This window comes from Amblyomma mixtum, chromosome 2 (genome assembly GCF_055824585.1).
Source record: "Amblyomma mixtum isolate Tamu chromosome 2, ASM5582458v1, whole genome shotgun sequence".
Classification (NCBI taxonomy): domain Eukaryota; kingdom Metazoa; phylum Arthropoda; class Arachnida; order Ixodida; family Ixodidae; genus Amblyomma; species Amblyomma mixtum.
The window spans coordinates 236486455-236503951 of NC_143013.1; the positions used below are offsets into that span (position 1 = coordinate 236486455).

At 47.1% G+C, this 17497-nt stretch overlaps 1 protein-coding gene across 1 annotated transcript in view; it reads left to right on the forward strand.

Annotated features, from left to right (window-relative positions):
* The first annotated feature begins 5816 nt into the window (after positions 1 to 5816).
* LOC149363025 (sucrase-isomaltase, intestinal-like) overlaps positions 5817 to 17497 on the forward strand; it is a 42768-nt gene continuing 31087 nt past the window's right edge. The window contains exons 1-6 of the mRNA XM_089573335.1: positions 5817 to 6170; positions 10185 to 10395; positions 12670 to 12827; positions 13336 to 13510; positions 14569 to 14659; positions 16376 to 16488. Of these exons, the coding sequence (XP_089429461.1) occupies positions 5845 to 6170; positions 10185 to 10395; positions 12670 to 12827; positions 13336 to 13510; positions 14569 to 14659; positions 16376 to 16488 (1074 nt within the window). The 5' untranslated portion in view covers positions 5817 to 5844. The remainder of the gene's footprint in view (positions 6171 to 10184; positions 10396 to 12669; positions 12828 to 13335; positions 13511 to 14568; positions 14660 to 16375; positions 16489 to 17497) is intronic.

A 17497-nucleotide genomic window follows, 5' to 3' on the forward strand; every position in this document is an offset into this window, starting at 1 on the left:
GTAAAAAAAAAATCAAGAGTTTCTGGGCCTCTAAAATATACCATAACCCATCACTGGTACTTCTGTACAAAACGATGAGACGGGATGGGCTTCACAGTCCGACCTCTCCGAAACTACGTTGCTGGCTAAACAATGGCATTCGCCGCCAACGAATTTAGAGCCATACATCAAATTTCGGTGGCCTAAGGCACATCGATACAGCGTGTAGCAGATCTGGTACCGGTTACTTTCTTCGGCTGGTTTTTATTTGGCCACCAAGAAAAATAATTAGTGGAATTTTACTTTTGAGCGCTGAAGTGGCGTTTTTTTTTAAAAAGAAAAGAGTTTCGCGCACCAGCCAGGTCTGCCTTTTTAAACAGGACGGTGAATATCTGAGTGCCATTTACTTGGCTGGTTTTCAGCTTGCCGAGGAAACCTATAAATGAAAGATTCGACTGTCCTGCTCCAGTCGCTGGCCTACATATACCGGCCCTTCGCTACTAATAGAACATTACGTGACGATACAGTACTGTGAAATTCACCAAATAGGTACAGCGGACTAGCAGCGAAAAAGGAAAAATAAACTTTAGTCTTCATCTGAATGCAATTATTCAACAGTTATGTGTTTGGCAAATGCATTTTGACGAATCGACAAATTTTTGCATTTATATGTCATGAAAAAATTCGCATCTTGCCTTTTTTATAAAGCGTGGACAGTGAAGACATTTCCAGATAGCGCAAGTTGTCTTACTCTGGGCTGGGAAATCAGTTAGTCGCAGTTTAAAAATCAATTACTTCATAAAGTTTAGTCGCTCTAAACATGCGCCGACCTTCTATTTACTTTAGAAGTTCTCTGGTCTATTATTTTTATTCCAGACGTCCACGCGGGATGCCACGGCTGACGTAGGTTTACCGACGCAACGCCGCCGCCGGGACGACGCCTTGCTTTCCGCACATCGGAAGCCTTAACGCGGTCGGATTAAAATGCACTAACTACAAATTTGGCTTTACACTGCTAGCACCGTAAGGCCTAGCGTTTCTAGTAGTAGCGACGCCAGAAGGCATACGCGATGCTTTGAATGCTTCAGCGATGCTGCACTTAGCGTCATTAGACGAGAGACATGCACGGGCAAGCGTGAGAACCGCGTCCACACCTGTCGATTGGTGTCACTCCGAGTCCGTCCGGTTTAACAGCAAACAGGCGGGCGTTATCTACGTCGTCTGAAAGCGTCGTCATACAGCGCACCTTTGACGCAAGAGGGGGCTTATCTATGTCCTGCGGTACGCGCACGACGATTGCGCACTCTTGGATTCGGAGCTGGCCAGGTGGGCGAGTGTTTTACTCTTTAGTCGCTGTGTGCGTTTGCTTTGGAGTTAATTTAATTCAGCGTCACTGCTACAGTTTCCGAAACACGTCGGATATAGTTTTCTGACTATGCTTGTTTTCTTATTAGCCCCGTTGAATAGTCTTGCCGATGTTTGAGTATCGATACTTGCCCAGCAGGCTATCGGAAGCCTGTCAAAGAAACCTCGCCAGCGGAATCACTTGTCTTCTGGAATTTTTTATCGCTGCTGCTCTAGTTGGAGGCGCTATTTTTGTTTTCTTAATTTGGCGCAAAAGGTGCTTTTCATCTTTGGCGTTCGAGCACTGAGTTTAGGCGCATCTTTATAGAGCTTAAAGGTTTTAAAAATTATCAAAGCGTAGTTCCTTCAGGGTTACAGCCGCACTGGACTTCAAATAGTTTTCCAAGTCTGCGTATCTCGTCCACAGTTCTATGCCTTCATTTTTTTTACATTCGCTGGGGTGTTGCGGAAGCCAATGCTATACAAAAATTGCAGTCAATGGCCTTTTAGATTCATTAGTGCCTGGTTAACCTCTGCGTTTTGTCTTTGAAGCTTGGCTTGCATGCTGACGTCGAAGTATGCGTGGTGTTACGTTTTTAACTAGTAATGGCGCAGTAGAAGGCGACACTCACGAGTGCGGCGGTTGCTTCTTGTCTGCCATTCTTGCTCGTTATGGGCACTGACACTCTACCGCATATGCTAAACCCTAAGGAGATGGCAGTGCGTGCATTTACGTGAGACAATAGGTGCACAACAAGAGAGCCTGCTTCCTCGAGGAGATAACGTTATCCCGGCGCTTTACGGCGACCCTAAACTGGGTTATGCAAGGCGATTGCTCCTGCAGAACGTAGCGCGGCAGCTCTGAGGTCTCCGTTCTTTTGTCCCACCTACTGGACGGACATTCGTTTTTTTTTTTTTTATTTTCGCGTTGGTTACTTCTAGAGCAGTGCTGCTGTGCTTAAGTTCATTATTTGAAGCAGTTTCCCGCATCCACTGGATCTGATCGCGTTTATAGATGTAGCTTTTTTGCTGGGCAGACAAAGTTTACGCGGAAATGGCGAGGCAAGCAGAAGTATTGAAGATTTCTCAGTGCTCAAGACATCTTGTAGCCAGTGTGGAATAAAAGTTTAGAAGTTTTGCTTTATTAGTTGTAGAACTTTTTTGACTGGCGGTCATTGCTACCGTGCCCCTTGCAGCTAAAGAGACACTACGGACAAGTCCAACTTTAGCGATAAATATTTTTCCAAGAAAGAATTGTTTTTCTGGCTCTTCCCGAGTATTGTGACTTTTGTCCGGCCGCAATAAACCGACCTATGGCTGAGAAAATTCAAATAAAAATTTCCCGCCACTTGACTGAAACTTTTAGCATACACGCCGAGAAAGACTGGTTGCTGCCTTTCTGAAGTAAATTGGCGGTGTAGAACAGCCTCCGGGATCCGCATCGAAAACTGGGGTCGAAGGATGCTGTTTACTTGCGAAATCAGCCGGTAATGGCGACATCTGTTCTTTTTCTATTTTTTAGCTTATAAAGCCTACGTTATGGCTGAGAGGTATTTTTCTCGTCAGCACAGTTTATGCATGGCAGCACAGTTTGTTGCACGAGAGGCAAGGGTTGGGTTTTTATGCGAAAGAATTTCTAGGCTATGTGTCCGCTAAACGTGTCCGCAGCGGTTGTGATGCCTTCAGACGATGTAGCATCAAACGAGTGGTTGTAATCGAAAGAGGATTATGTGAGGATGCTGCGCAATAAAAAGAAAATAATTATGTCGCTGGTATGAGTGGTTAATTGATTAGAGCCAAAAATGTCGAAAAAGACGTCGAAATAGCGCAGACGTCGATATAATGAGTGCTCGGGAAAACAGCCTTGGACGGCAAAGTCATGAAAAAACAGGCGAAGGAGTGAAAATAAAGTTTGAAAGGAATTGAAATGTTTTTGATGAGTTGTAATTAATCCAACAAAAAGTTTCATTGATATAGATTAATTAGTTAATTGATTATCGGCAAAAAATTCAGGGGGCACTTTGACTGTCTAAAGTGGGTAGAGGCGGAAGCGTTTTCCGCACCACCTTCGCTGTTTCTGTGGCACTGGTGGCGTCACATGTATTTGTCACATGTACGCTTGTCACATGTATTTGTCACATGTCACATGTACGCTTAAGCTTCGCCTTTAGGAGTGGAACGCGACAGCGCGTTGTAGCGCTGCCAGGGAGTCCACGGAACGCCACCACCCGTTCGGCGCGATGCCTTGCCCTTTGAACGCAACGCTTTTTGAGGAAAGGAAATGGCGCAGTAATTCTCTGTCATCTCGGTGGACACCTGAACCGCACCGTAGAGGAAGGGAGGTGGGAGTGAAAGAAGATAGATAAAGAGGAGCCGTAATGAAGAAAATGAAAATTGTATTTGAGGAAAGGAAATTACACAGTAACTGTCTCACATATCTCGGTGTACACTCGTCAAAATTCAGGGGGGGGGGGGGGGGGCTCTTTTTTGACCTAAAGTGTGGTCTCTGATGTGTGGTCAAGATGTTAAGCTTCGCCCCTAAGAGTGGAACGCGACAGCGTCTTGCAACGCTGCCAAGGAGTCCATAGAACGCCATCGCCCATTCGGTTCAACGCCTCGCTCGTCGGTAAATTGTTTTTGAGGAAAGGAAATGTATCTGTCTCTCATTTGTCGGTGGACACCTAAACCTCGCCGGAAGGGAATGGAGGAGGATGAGAGTGAGTGAAGACACCGTATTCACTAGACGCGCCTTTGTTCATTCCAAACCATCGAGCTGGCATGGCGGAGTGGATAGCGTGCTCGTCTCTCACGCCGAAGACCGGGGTTCGATTCCTGAGCTCGACCAATTTCTTAATCGCTTATATTTATTTATATGGCCTGACTAGTAAAGCTAATTAGTCTAATTGGGTAATTAAGCAATTAACTAAGCTCAGTCCCACTTACTTGGAGCATCACTATACGATCCCTTCAATTGGCTGTATGGTTACTAGCCAAAGTGCAATTGGCCCCGTTTGAAATTCGCGCACTGTGACGTCACGACCGTTTCCACCAATTGAAAAGCGTGACATTTTCTGTCGACAACTGCTGCTTACAACGATGAGACATTAAAGGCTTCCGCCTTAAAACGATTGGACGGCTTAATAGGCTAGATGGAGATATAGTAAGTGTACGGTAAAGCAATCCCGGCGACAAATTTGAAAAACCAAAAATGGTTGATTGAGATAAAAGAAGGTATAATCATTGCAAATAAAACGATATTTTATTAAAGCATAATATAATTACGCCAATTCAATAGTTAAATTAATTTAGAAAAAATCAAGTGATAAAGAAAGACGAAGAGGGCCGAGGAGGCGTCAATGTTTTCGCATCCTTCCAATGCGGGTCACCGCAGTGATCTCTAATTTTTTTTTCTCGTGTGGTTTCTGGTGGCCTCTCAACGCCCCCTTCTCCCTACAATCTAAGCAGAATGAAGAAAAAGGGTATAAATTTGTCCTCTAGCACACACACCCTTTAAAGAAGGGTGTGTGCCAGAGGACATCTTACTCCCTTTTTTACTCCCTTATAGGTGCATTCGTATTTAGAGTGATATATAACAGAGCCCTGAAACAGATCCGTCATTGCATTTGATGATGCTTTCCCACGAGAGATTTTTTTTAAATACTCGAAAGGAAGGCGCGTGAATTGAATAATGGCCTGTGCCAAGACAAAGTGTAGAGGACGGATGTGATACCATCTTAGGCCGGTATAGTGCAAGAAAGCGGCAGCGATGGATGACGTGAACATGTTACGCAATGAATAGAGATTTTCCGCTTGAGGGACATCGCGATGAGACTTGTTACGGTCCGTTCCCTTCTTCTTGGAGAGGTGTAATTGTTACAGATAAATAGCTGTTGTTGAGAAATGCCGGTTGAATTAGTTATATTGATAATTCACAGAAGGCAGCGAACACGCTAGCAAACTCAGAATAAAAAAATAAAAAAAATAACATTTTAGGGAGTAAACACTCAGGCACGAGGTGTCGAGAAGTGGCCAAAGGTCTAAGTATGCAAACACGCGGCTGAACATTCAGTTGCTTCCGTTCCGCACTTCACCACTACATACTGCACTGCGCTTCCATCAGAAGTGCAGTTACAACCACTGTTTTATTTTTTCACATAACCGGTTCGATTTGGTTCAAGCTAGCCACCGAATTGAGTGCTTTATTTTCCACACCCACTAGGCTTCAAATGCCTTTTTTGTTTTTTCTAAATCACGGAAAGTGGCGAGCATTCTTGCTGTCTAATCTTATTTAAAAGCTGTATAAGCTTTTTATGCTCAAATTTTCACGTGGAGATTTCTTGTAACAGACTCACCGCAGTTTCAAGAATCGATGATAACGAACAAGTCCTGTTTGCGACCTTTCATCTCGATAGAAGTTCACCTGAACATTGTGGTGCTTGAGGCTGCCAGATTTACCGTTAATCCAGCATCGCTTCTATTTCTCGCCCGTGCAGGTCGTACACGCGACGTGCGTCGAGGACCATGGCATCTGCCACGTTCACGTACTTTCCGGGAGCCGTGAACGGCAGCAAGCAGAAGAACGGAGCCCTGAAGGAGAGCTCCCTGGAGCTGCTCACCATCCCCGAGGAGTCCTCCTCCTGCTCTTCCTCCGGGAAGCTGCAGCGCTCGGTCCGCGACCCGCTCCTGTGCGCGCTTATGGCGTTCGTGTTGTTCGCCGCGTTGGCCGCCTGCTGCTCCGTGCTGGTGTACGTCGAGTTATATTACCGCAGGGCCTTTCCTCTGCGTATCGACTGCGACCTGGAACACAGGGGAGCCATGGTCGACTACGCACGCTGCCTGCGCCGGGGGTGAGTGCTGAACATCGCGCGAGAGCCACATTGTTTTTAGCGAAAAAAAAAACGACCAACCGTGGTGGCTCAGTGGTTACGGGCTCGACTGCCGGCCCGAAAGACGCTGGCTGGATCCTGGCCGCGGCGACCGGATTTCGATGGAGGCGGAATAGACCCTTTAGAAAATTCAGCGCCATCTGGTGTGTGGTGCGCAAACCGCGGTGCCGCCGCCATTACTTGGGCATACGCCTGCCGGTATGCGCTCGGGCCAGATTGAAAAGTACGGCGCCTGGCGAAGCCACAACAAGCGCAATTTTCTTGTTTCTGTGTCCTAGCCATGTTCCTTGACATTGGCTCTCTGCACCAAGCTATAGTCGCGATGCCGGCATGCTGCTGTGTGCCTTTCTGCAGCCAGCGCGGCGAAGAGACGCGCACGGAAACAAGCTGTGTTTCCAGAGCACGGAGCGCATGGAGTAGCTGCATGCTTCTTTCTTCTCGTCCGTGACCTGTTTGTTTTCACATTAAAATAAATGATATAAGAATTGAAAGAGCAGCGAAAAGTTCCTTCTACCGTGTAGCCGCTCCGCTGTATAGTGAGCACAAAAATAAAGGTGCCACCTTCGGCGCACTCGAGGACATGCATTCCGATGCTGGCGACTGTTTCGGCGCGTCACAAAATCAAAACGTAGCTCAAACGCGCTTGTTTTGGATTTTCAAGCATCCACGTCCATTCATAGAGAGTTCCGTGCGCGCGAAAAAGAGCACGACGATGCGGCGCGGCGAGGAGCGCCGTCGCTCTCTCCGTTGCGAACATGCAGCAAACGACGGCGACATAGACGGAGTGCAGCAGCAGCAGCTGGGTGTTTTCGTTCGGTCAGGGCCTGTGCACTCTGGCTAAGGCAGGAGACACATGTCCGGCACCACGTCCGGCGCGCCGCTTCCGAACCTCCACACCACAGCAAGCAGGGACACACGCAGCGGCAAGCGCTGCTGCGCCGCTCTACCAAAGCTCCGCCCACAACCGGTGTCGCACTTCGCCGCAGCGCAGCAGTGCCTGAGTGCTGCTTGGCTTGGTGTACAAATATTGCAAGAAAAGACGGCATCGCCTTGTTATCAGAAAGACTGCCAGCTATACTCGAGCGGCGACAAAGCATGCCAGCTGATGTTGCGAGCTTTCGGCAACGGCACCGCTCGCGGGCGCTCCGGGCGAAGATCTCTGCAGCTGCCTGTCTGCCGTGGTCGTCGCTAGGCCTATAGCCTGCTTCGCATCGAAGCGGCAGGGGCTGGCGCTTCGGAAGTCGCCTGCGCTATAATTGAAGGCCTATTCTTCACTCCGCTTTGCTGTCAACAGCATCATCTCACAATAAAATAATAGTATGGTCAATTTCTACGGCGCCTTCAGCAGCGGAGCTAGCGGGCGCCAGTCGAGCCGGACCCCAGCGTCAGGCCAGCGGCAGCTTCGAGGCGGTTCTCACAACAAATTCGCTCGTACCACAGTTGTCACTTTTACCAGCAACTCGGTATTGACCAATGACCCAGAAAAATGATATATTTTCTCATTTCCCTATCCCAGGGTTTATTATTTACGTCGAGAACACACTTTAGCTCGTTTTTATGACGCCGGCAGACGGGATCCAGGCTGGCCGGCCGGCAGGCTCGGCTTACTCGGCTTACTTCACGTTCGCACAAGAAAATACAAAACAGCCATGCTACCAGAAAGCATGCTTGCTAGATTCTAGCAACGATAGCATGCCTGTGCTAGAGTGGAGCTTTCGGCAACGACACCGCCTGCGGCAACGCCCGGCGACAAACTGTGCGCTGGTCCCCGACTGCCCTAGTCGGCACTGCTGATCGAGCGCCCGTATCCGGATCCACACGCATTTCGCCGTGCAGTGCGCCTGCTCGTAGTCGAGTCCGGTCCAAGTGTTGTTAGCCCTCCTTTATGGACAGTAGATTTGACCTGCAGGGTGACACGGCAACGCGCACTGTCGACGGATCTCAGTGATACCGGCTTGTAGCTTCGCTGAGAGGTGCGGCCGGACGATAGGAGTCGAAAAGCCTTCCCGAAAATCCGCCCGGGATGACATTCAGGTCCCTCGACCACTGCAAATTTTCCGCCATCGCTTTCACAAACGCAACCGGACATGCCACAAGGTGGAAACTAGTGCAAAAGCTGTGCAGAGCCCTATAGCTGCGCGTCTTCCAGCCAAAGGTGCCCAAAATATGGCGCACGGCGCCGACGAAAGTTGCTGATGATGATGCCTGCCGAGTTGCCAGACTGAATTTTCTAAAGGGTCTATTCTAGAGGCCCGTGTACTGTGCGATGCCAGTGCAAGATAAAGAACCCCAGGTGGCCGAAATTTCCGGAGCCCTTCACTACGGCATCTCTCATAGCTTGAGTTGCTTTGGGACGTTAAAACATCAATCAATCAATCAATCAATCAATCAATCAATCAATCAATCAATCAATCAATCAATCAATCAATCAATCAATCAATCAATCAATCAATCAATCAATCAATCAATTAATCAATCAATCAATCAATCAATCAATCAATCAATCAATCAATCAATCAATCAATCAATCAATCAATCAATCAATTAATCAATCAATCAATCAATTAGCGAAAAAAACAAACGCTGCAGACTATTCTCAGCTTTCAGCCCCGCCGCGATGGCTCAGTGGTTACGGCGCTCGGCTGCTGACCCGAAAGACGCGGGCTCGATCCAGGCCGCGGCGGCTGTATTTCGATGAAGGCGAAATTCTAGAGGCCCGTGTACTATGCGATGTCAGTGCATGTTAAAGAACCCCAGGCGGTCGGAATTTCCGGAGCCCTTCACTACGGCGTTCCTCATAGCCTGAGTCGCTTCGTGACGTTAAACCCCAATAAACCAATAAACCAAACCTATTCTCAGCTTTCAGATACCAAGTATAGACTTGCACTCTCGCTTGCGGTTATCTAAAGCCCTATTTGTGAAGCTGATACACCTTTCAGCACTCATAGGCTTCTCCTTAAAAGCTTGAAATTCATCCGGCGCCTTTGCACACCCCACAGACGCTGTCCGGTACACACAATGCCGCAGTCACCACTTCCTGATAGTCACGAGGTTGAGCCTGTTATGAGCTCCACGTGAGATTAGTTTTGCGATTGTTCCGCTAGGAGATGCTCCAGCCTTAGCAACATTTAAATAATAATTAACGACGAGAGTTTGTGGAACTGTTCCGTATCGGAGTCGCTGTCACCATGTACAGAGCACCAACAAATATCTCCTGTACCACGTGAAAGTCGTCTGGCTATCGGTTCTCTCTTGGTCTCAAGCAAGGGCGCAAATTTGGCACTCACAGCTAGAGGTGACTGAAAGGGAAGAGAAGCACCTAACAAAACTGGAATGGGGCAAAAGGAGGGGTGGAGAATGCCGTAGAACGCTATATTCATTGCGTCACCGAGGAGTCACGCAGCATGGGGAATGCGTGGAGACGTAGTATTTTGCGTGCCAATTTGTTTCTCCTTGGTACAATAGAAAACATCGTGAATCCGTCAGGCTAATATTATCTTTCCTATTTAAACTATATTATTAGATTTGTAGAAAGGGCGGACACAACTGCTTCCCCTTGAAAAGAACAAAAGAATTGTTGCTAAAGCAAGAGTAAAAAAGTGAGAGAAGGCATAAGCGAACAAAAGAGGGAGTTGCAAAAGGTGTGGCGGAATACGGAGAAGTAACTGTAGCAAGAAGCTTACATGCACGCCCACTTAGGTGCGCAGGCTCTGCGGACGTGTACAATGAAATAAGAGCCAGTTATGCTTACAATGGAGCATCCACGAAGCTGGTATTCGCATAGGAAACGTGCAAACCCTTCGCTGCTATCGAAATCATCATAGGAAGGTAGGGGCACATATAATACGTTGAAAAGGTAATGTTTTTAGCGGAATTCTTTGAAAATATCATGAGGTGGAGGTAAACAGGACCAAAGACAAGCACTGACTACTCAGAGAATTTAACCACATAATTTATTGGCCTCCTGTCCTCCAGGTGTCGGTACGTAGCCGCAGACGGCTTCTTACCGACGTGCTTCTTCCCTGAGAGCTATGGATACGTCGAGCAGAGCCGAGAGCACCACGCAGACGGCGGCGGATTCACCGCACACTTGAAGAGGCCTGACTTGCCGCCACTGTTTGGAGGAGAATTCAGTGACGTCGCGGCGAAAGTTTCTTTTGTGACGCCTACAAGACTTCGCTTGCAGGTAAGAAGACAACACTGAGAATCCGTAACACCACGTGAAACGTGACTTCTGGAGCCGTGTGGCGTCCATGTAGGAACTCTACGGCCGGTTGTTGGCAGTGGCGGCCGGAGCGGTGGAGTTCTGTCATTGCTACCGAGAGAGGAGCGGGAGTGCTTATTGACACGAGGGCAAGAGTGTTACGCGTCCACTTGGTAACACGGACATTCCGGTCCGCTGCTCGAGAAGATTTCGGGTTGTTTGCATTCGTTCTGAAAGATGCGTTCACACGTCCTAAAAAGATGGGTAGGGTTCTAACGTAACTAAACCGAGCAGACATGCGCAAGCATGTGTTTATCCTGATTGACTCATGGTTTTGCTTTGCTGGATCGTCAGCACATCTAGCGACGCTACTATAGGCTCAGGTTGAGCTCTGATCGAGGTTAAGCTGATCGGATCTGTTGGCGCCACAGATGAAAGTTGATGCAAGGCGACGATGTGCAATGCACAGCGAGAGAATGTGTTGCACGTTAGCACGTTAGCACGAGGCGTGATGGGATACCGTGATAGCATAGTGCTCTTATTGCCAGCGAAGCTTATTTGTTCGCACCGCCGCGGTTTCGAAACCTATAGTCGCGGAAATAATTATATTATTTGTGAATGGGCTGTTGCAATGCTAGGTTTTGCCAAGGTCATCTTCAAGGTTAAGCTTCACACAACTCGGTTAACCGGTTAGACCTCGTGAAGTAGTGCTTTTGCACTAAGATATAAATAAAACACGAGCCTCAGCAGTAGGACGAAACAAGGCGCAAAAATTCAAATTTTACATGCATGTCAGTCTTTCGAATGTTGCGGTGGGGCCGCTAAGAGAACTCGTTCCAAGTGTTTGATTTTAATGCCTCTAACAAATGGGGCTGATGAGCAACCTCATGGCAATCGCTCTAATCCGGATGGGTTGCCTATCCTGTAATACTTGCTGCGTGATGGCTAGAGAGCTCCTAGCTAATGCCACACATTATGAAAAGGCCGTAGCTACGAAGAGAAAGGCGGGACAAGGAGCGATAATTCCAGAATGTTTTGGTGTGGGTTTCGCACTTCCCAGAGCTACTCGCTTATCTTGACTGAGTGGATGTTGTGTGGATCTGCCATAACTCGATGGTAGGTTGTTTTTCGTAGCACTCGCCGAGAAGTGTTTTTTTATTGCCCGATAAGAAACTAGTCCTTTCACTAGCCGCTGCTCATGCTCTTTTTATTCTTGGTGAGAAGACAACTGCGAGGCATCAGTGTCGGGCTTCATCGTAAGACGCCTGTTGGACCTTGACCTTGAACAAAATCTATATCTCTTGTCAATCTTCCGGCTTGTCTGAATGGCGTGAACTTCAAAACGTTACAATCTCAGGAATGAATGCCGGACATAAAGAAAAACGAAACGAATAGACTTTCCTACTTCCTTGCGGCTGAAGAGTTGATAGCGATTGGTGTGCTTTGATATCGTTGTACTCCCTTTCCCACACCCTGAAATGCGCTTGATTCTAGGCCAAACTTTTTCCTTACGATCGCGAGCGTCACATGGCCATAGTCCGCCTTGAAAGCCTTTTCTTTGGCAGGATGGAAAGAGGTTTTATTCGCGGAATATTGTGGAGAAGATGGCGGTAGCTATCTTTCCCTCCGTGAAAATCTCGCATATGAATATGCTGCAGAGGAATAACGAATGCGTGCGTTGCCACAGGTCGGCGTTCGTTCAAAGACTTACACTCCTTGACACGTAACATTAAGGAGAGACACGCAGGGTTGTTTCAGGTGATACACTACCCCGATTCATGCATCCATGTATGTCGCGTGGTGGGGATGGTTCGGTAAAGGGACCCGAAGATAGGGCAGGAAGGACATTTATCATGATGCGCAAGGATGTCCCCCGGAGAACTGCCGTCTTAAAAGTGAGCGCGTCTTGTGACTTAAATATTGGCGTAAATATACTCAGGAAACTTACGGCCTGTTGTTTAAGCCACAGAAAGAAAAGTTTAGACTTGAATGCTCTTAAACTGAAGAGAAATGTAGTTTGGCTTAACATTCACACCCTGAGGTTTACATCTATCTCAGCTTCCTTTGCCAGGTAATCAAGCCTTTCGCAATGCTATATCGCCTAACAAACGTTAGTCAGTTCGGAATGCGAGTCGTATAAACCGTGTTAAAACTGGAAAAAGTTTTTTTTTGTCACAGTTATTCACGGCTGTTGGAACAGAACATTTTCTTCGAAGAACTCATGCTCAATGTCTCTCCTTCTTTTAAAACTCTCAGATTTTTCCCGAAGGTAACGAGGACCAGTCAATAAGCTACAAAATTGATAATGAAAATGTGCGGGTCAACGGTGACGACACGCAGTACGAAGTGCTAGAAAGCGAGCCTGGAAAGGCGTTCGGCATCATCGTCAGGCGGAAGGGAAACGGCACCGTAATGTAAGTATACGCATGCAAGAAGAAAGAAAATTTTGAGTACTTGCGTGAATTGATGAAGTGTGTTTTGTTTGTTAAAATGCCGTTTTCTTGTTTCCTTTTCCTTGCGTCATGATGTCATTGCTTTCGTAAGGAGAAACGTATGAAAAAAATAAGAATTGGAGGAGTGAATCCAAATCCAAGCGGAGGAGCGGATCCAAATCAATGAATTAATCAGTGCATGTATAAACAAATAAACCAAGCAGTCTCTCTTTACTGCAACCACTGAGTCGACTTATGACACAAAAATAAATGATATTACTATCTTGATCCTGAAGAATACCGCTCTGATTTGGCGCTCGTACAAACGGACCGAAATTAAAGACATCGAAGACAAGAAGACTAAGCAGTCAGTTAAAAATAGTTGCGCTGATCAACTATTCTGAACAACGTTTACGAACTGCACTGCCAAAACACGCAGGAATTTTGGTGCCTCTTTATTCATAGTAACAAACTAAAAATTTCTTCGCAGATTTGACAGCGCGCTTCCGGGAACACTACTGTCCGAGCAGTTCCTGCAGGTGTCAACCCGACTACCATCGTCTAATGTTTTTGGCCTCGGAGGTTTTTCGCACAAGAAGACGCTGAGACAGGACCTAAATTGGAATACAATAACCTTTTTCAATAAACGAAACCACCACACGCCGGTGAGTGCTACGGCGGTTGCCAAATTAACCACTCTTTCAAAGTAAAGCCCGCCGCGGTGGCTCAGTGGTTACGGCGCTCGGCTGCTGACCCGAAAGACGCGGGTTCGATCCCGGCCGCGGCGGCTGAATTTCAATGAAGGCGAAATTCGTGTACTGTGTGATGTCAGCGCACGTTAAAGAACCCCAGGTGATCGAAATTTCCGGAGCCCTTCACTACGGCGTTTCTCATAGCCTGGGTTGCTTTGGGACGTTCAACCCTAATAAACCAAACCTTCAAAGTAAACTGAGTGTTAGAGATCCATGTCGGCCTTCACGAAATGGAGGCACAGTTTAAAAATTGAATTATAAGCACCGCCAGCGCACATATGGCATTCGGTTTACACCACAGTACAACCTCGGTCAATATATATTAAAAAAAAAAGCGTTGATATAGATGTGTGGTGCTGCAAGCATTGCGTTACTTCTGTAGGGCCGGTTTTGTTGCGAAAGGAACAATACGCTAGTCGCCAAGCCATTTCGCGGAGCCGTGGAAAGGCCATACTGCGCATGCGCGAGGAGCAGTGACGTCACATGGCGCACAGCTGTGGTACCACCGTCGTTGCTGAGCGGGTGGCTCAGAGGTGCCGCCGCCGCACTCGCCAGTTGCGCATGCGCAGTAGCGGCGCATAGCTAGCGTGCCGGGGCCGCCGCCGCTGCCGCGCGCTCTCCATCGCCTCTCTCTCTCTCCTCTCCGATGTGCAGTAGCGGCGCACAGCTAGCGTGTCGGGGCCGCTGGCACGTCACCTGTGCGTAGTGACGTCACTTGCTCCTCGCGCATGCGCAGTATGGTCGTGCAAGAGCACGCGAAATGGCAAGGCTGTGGGCAATGTTGCCAACGCAACAATATATGGCTACGCGCAGCTGTTGCTTTCGCAATCCTCCAGGTTTGACCAGAGCTAAACTAGAGCCAATTATTTTGCTTTTGCAAACTCCTTTTTGCGACATCGATTGCTTTTCATTTCCGTCTCCAAAGACTTACGTTTGTTTTCCTTGTCACCTTCTGTTCCCTATCATTGAAGAGCGAGTACTTCGGCGTGCACCCGTTTTATCTGACAATCGAAGAAGACGGAAAAGCCAGTGGCGTGTTCTTAAGGAACGGAAGCCCGATGGGTATGTTGCTGTGCTCCCTCGAAACTGTACTGGTAAAATTTAGCTTGGTTTCCCGATGGGAATTGTGCACTGTAAGAAAAAAATTAATTTTACACCCTGCCACATTGCCGAATTTCCGTGAGTCAACGAAAAAAAAGTAAAAATTGAGAGTGTTGGTGTTCCCGTTTAACTTACTAGATTAAACGGGAACAAGGAAATACAAAATCTCAGTGTGCTGCCAAAAACAAGGATACCGTAGTCGTGGATTCCGACGGTGAACTTTGCTCAGCGGCACAGCGCCGTAGTCATTAAGTTTCTGTGGGAGGTAATAGATAAAAAAAAAAGTATTGGCGAAGAGAATAAATTTCAGATCAAAAGAAGTTTTTAAGACAACCATCCAGACTAAACAACGCTGTCTAAATAGAAGTCATCGGGGATTAATGTATTGCTTACAGTAATGCCATTTTGGTGATTCTCTTGAACTTCTATCACAATGAGAGAAGACACTAAATCAGGTTATGCATACTATATGGGATTTACTGCACCAGGTCTTAAGATGAGCCCTGCCCGGCTATGGGGTGCAGCTGCAGTTTGGCGCCTCACAGGGCGGTTCGGATTGGTTCTCAGAACCATGACCTTGTCACTTATAATTGGGTCCCAGAATAATGACATCATCACTACGATGAGCTGTCCGTCACCTCTGCTTGATTTTCACAATTTGTGAAGTCACCACTAAGCGATCGGTGCATGTTTTCGCAAAGCATGAAATAATATATAGTGACTGCAGGGCGGAGAACCTGCCGTGAGAGCCGCTCGAGCAGAGGTGCCGCTCCGGTGACGCCAAGAATCCGCCGTTCGAACCGTCTGATGCGCGGCGCATGCGCAGGCGTCGCGAAGGTCTAATAATTATTAAAACAAGTGAAATACATAAATATCGAAAGCTGCCATTCAGTTACGCCTTACTGAATGTTGTAATCGTGCTGTGAGTTTTTTTGTGTACATTCCACGAAAATAACCGCTTAGGGCGCTCTGGCGCATAAAAAATAAAGCAGGATAACGTTAAGTTATATAAAACACCCCCTTTTCTACACCCGCTAAGCCAAGCCAGTCTCCATTGCATAGAGACTGGCTTGGCTTAGCGGTAGCTTTTCTCCGAATTATCTTTTCAATTCATGGTGTAGCTAAGTCAGTGACGGATGTACTTTAGAGTATCCCATCATGCGGGAGCCGAGGCTGAACCCGCGGTATGGGTTCAGGGTGTAACGCCGAGCGCTGAGTTGATGCGGTAAAGGAGTGTGTGCAGTCTATACGCTTTGTCAAGTTGATGAAAACGGGCTAGGACTGGCGATAATTTTAGACAGCGCCAGTAGCTTCAGAAGCTTTGGTCGATAGCCGTAATAACCTGGCGCTTCTAACGTATTTTTTTGGTGGTCTCATTGTTGAAGGCGCATCCCGCTGCATTAATTAATTCAAACTAGATGTGGGCTGTGCTCGTTTTCCTGTCAAGGGAACATTATCTATGCCAAATTGTAAACGCCGGACATGTTTATACCCTCTGACGTGAAAAAGGACAATATTCACCGCATCAGAATTGAAACTCATTATCGTCATGAGACTTAATTGAGCTCAAGAAAAGGGACAAATGTTTAAACATAATAATTGAGGAGTGGCTTGTCTTATGTGTCATAATGGAATCTCCTCTGCTGTCCAAAACTTTACCTTTTTATTAATTTACAGACGCCTCAATGCAGCCCGAGAAGGTGATCACGTTTAGAGCAACTGGCGGCGTTCTTGACTTCGACATTTTCCTTGGAGACACTCCCGGCGACGTTGTGAGACAGTACACAACGGTATGCGTGCCGCTGTTTGCTACCCTTTTGAGCAAGCTTGCCGCTATAGGGCATTCCTTTGTTTTAATACTAAGCAGCTCAAATTCTTTCTTTCGCTGCTGGTGAGGATGCCGTCAGCTTCGCTACGTTAACTATCGGCAGTGAAACCACAGCATGAATTACTAAGAGCCCCGTGATGTCCTCACCCTGATTTTAAATGCAAAAGAACCCTTCATATAAATAAATACCTAAATAACAGAAAAAAGGATGACTTTACTGCCGATTAGCATGGTGACCACAACGTAGGAGAAGGATGAACCAGGCAAAAACGTCGCCTTGTCTTATTCGATTTTGAGGCCATCTGGGACACCTATAGATCTGCCAGATGGCCTGAGAAGCAACGACTTTGGTCCGTGCTTCTGCTGGCGCTGCTAAAACGAAAGCATGATTTTGTACAAAACGCAGAGAGAGCCGCCGTGTACACGTTGGGGTCGGAAAAAATGGGCTTCGCAGTCAGTTCCATTCTTTAAGGAGATATTTTAGGGAGCTATTTTCTTCATTCCTCATGCGACGTGTAGAAAGTTGGCTCAGTTACTTTTGCCGTGACATAGCTACAAAAATTAATACCCGGCACTTACTCCGGATGTTCGGGTCCTCCTTTGCACTTATTCAGGTGGAAGAAAGGAGCTGGATATTTAATTACTTCCTTGCCTCAGTACCAATGTCATAAGGAGATTTTCTGACGGGTGAAATGAAAGTTACATAACGAACATAAGGCAGTTAATTACGCTACAAACAAACAAAAAAGGCACACTTATTACCTGATGTATTTAAGAAAAATATGCGCGATGGAACAGGAATTTCTTCCTGCGTTTTTTGGTAGAGCCATGTTTTCATTTTTCTTCACGTTGTTATTTGGGAATGATACACTGTGTCGTCTCTGCGGTCAAAAAAAGCGTCAGCATTGACAGTGACCTCAGTGACGTCACTACTCACCCTAAGGGCAGGGCAATGATCATGGGAGCCATTC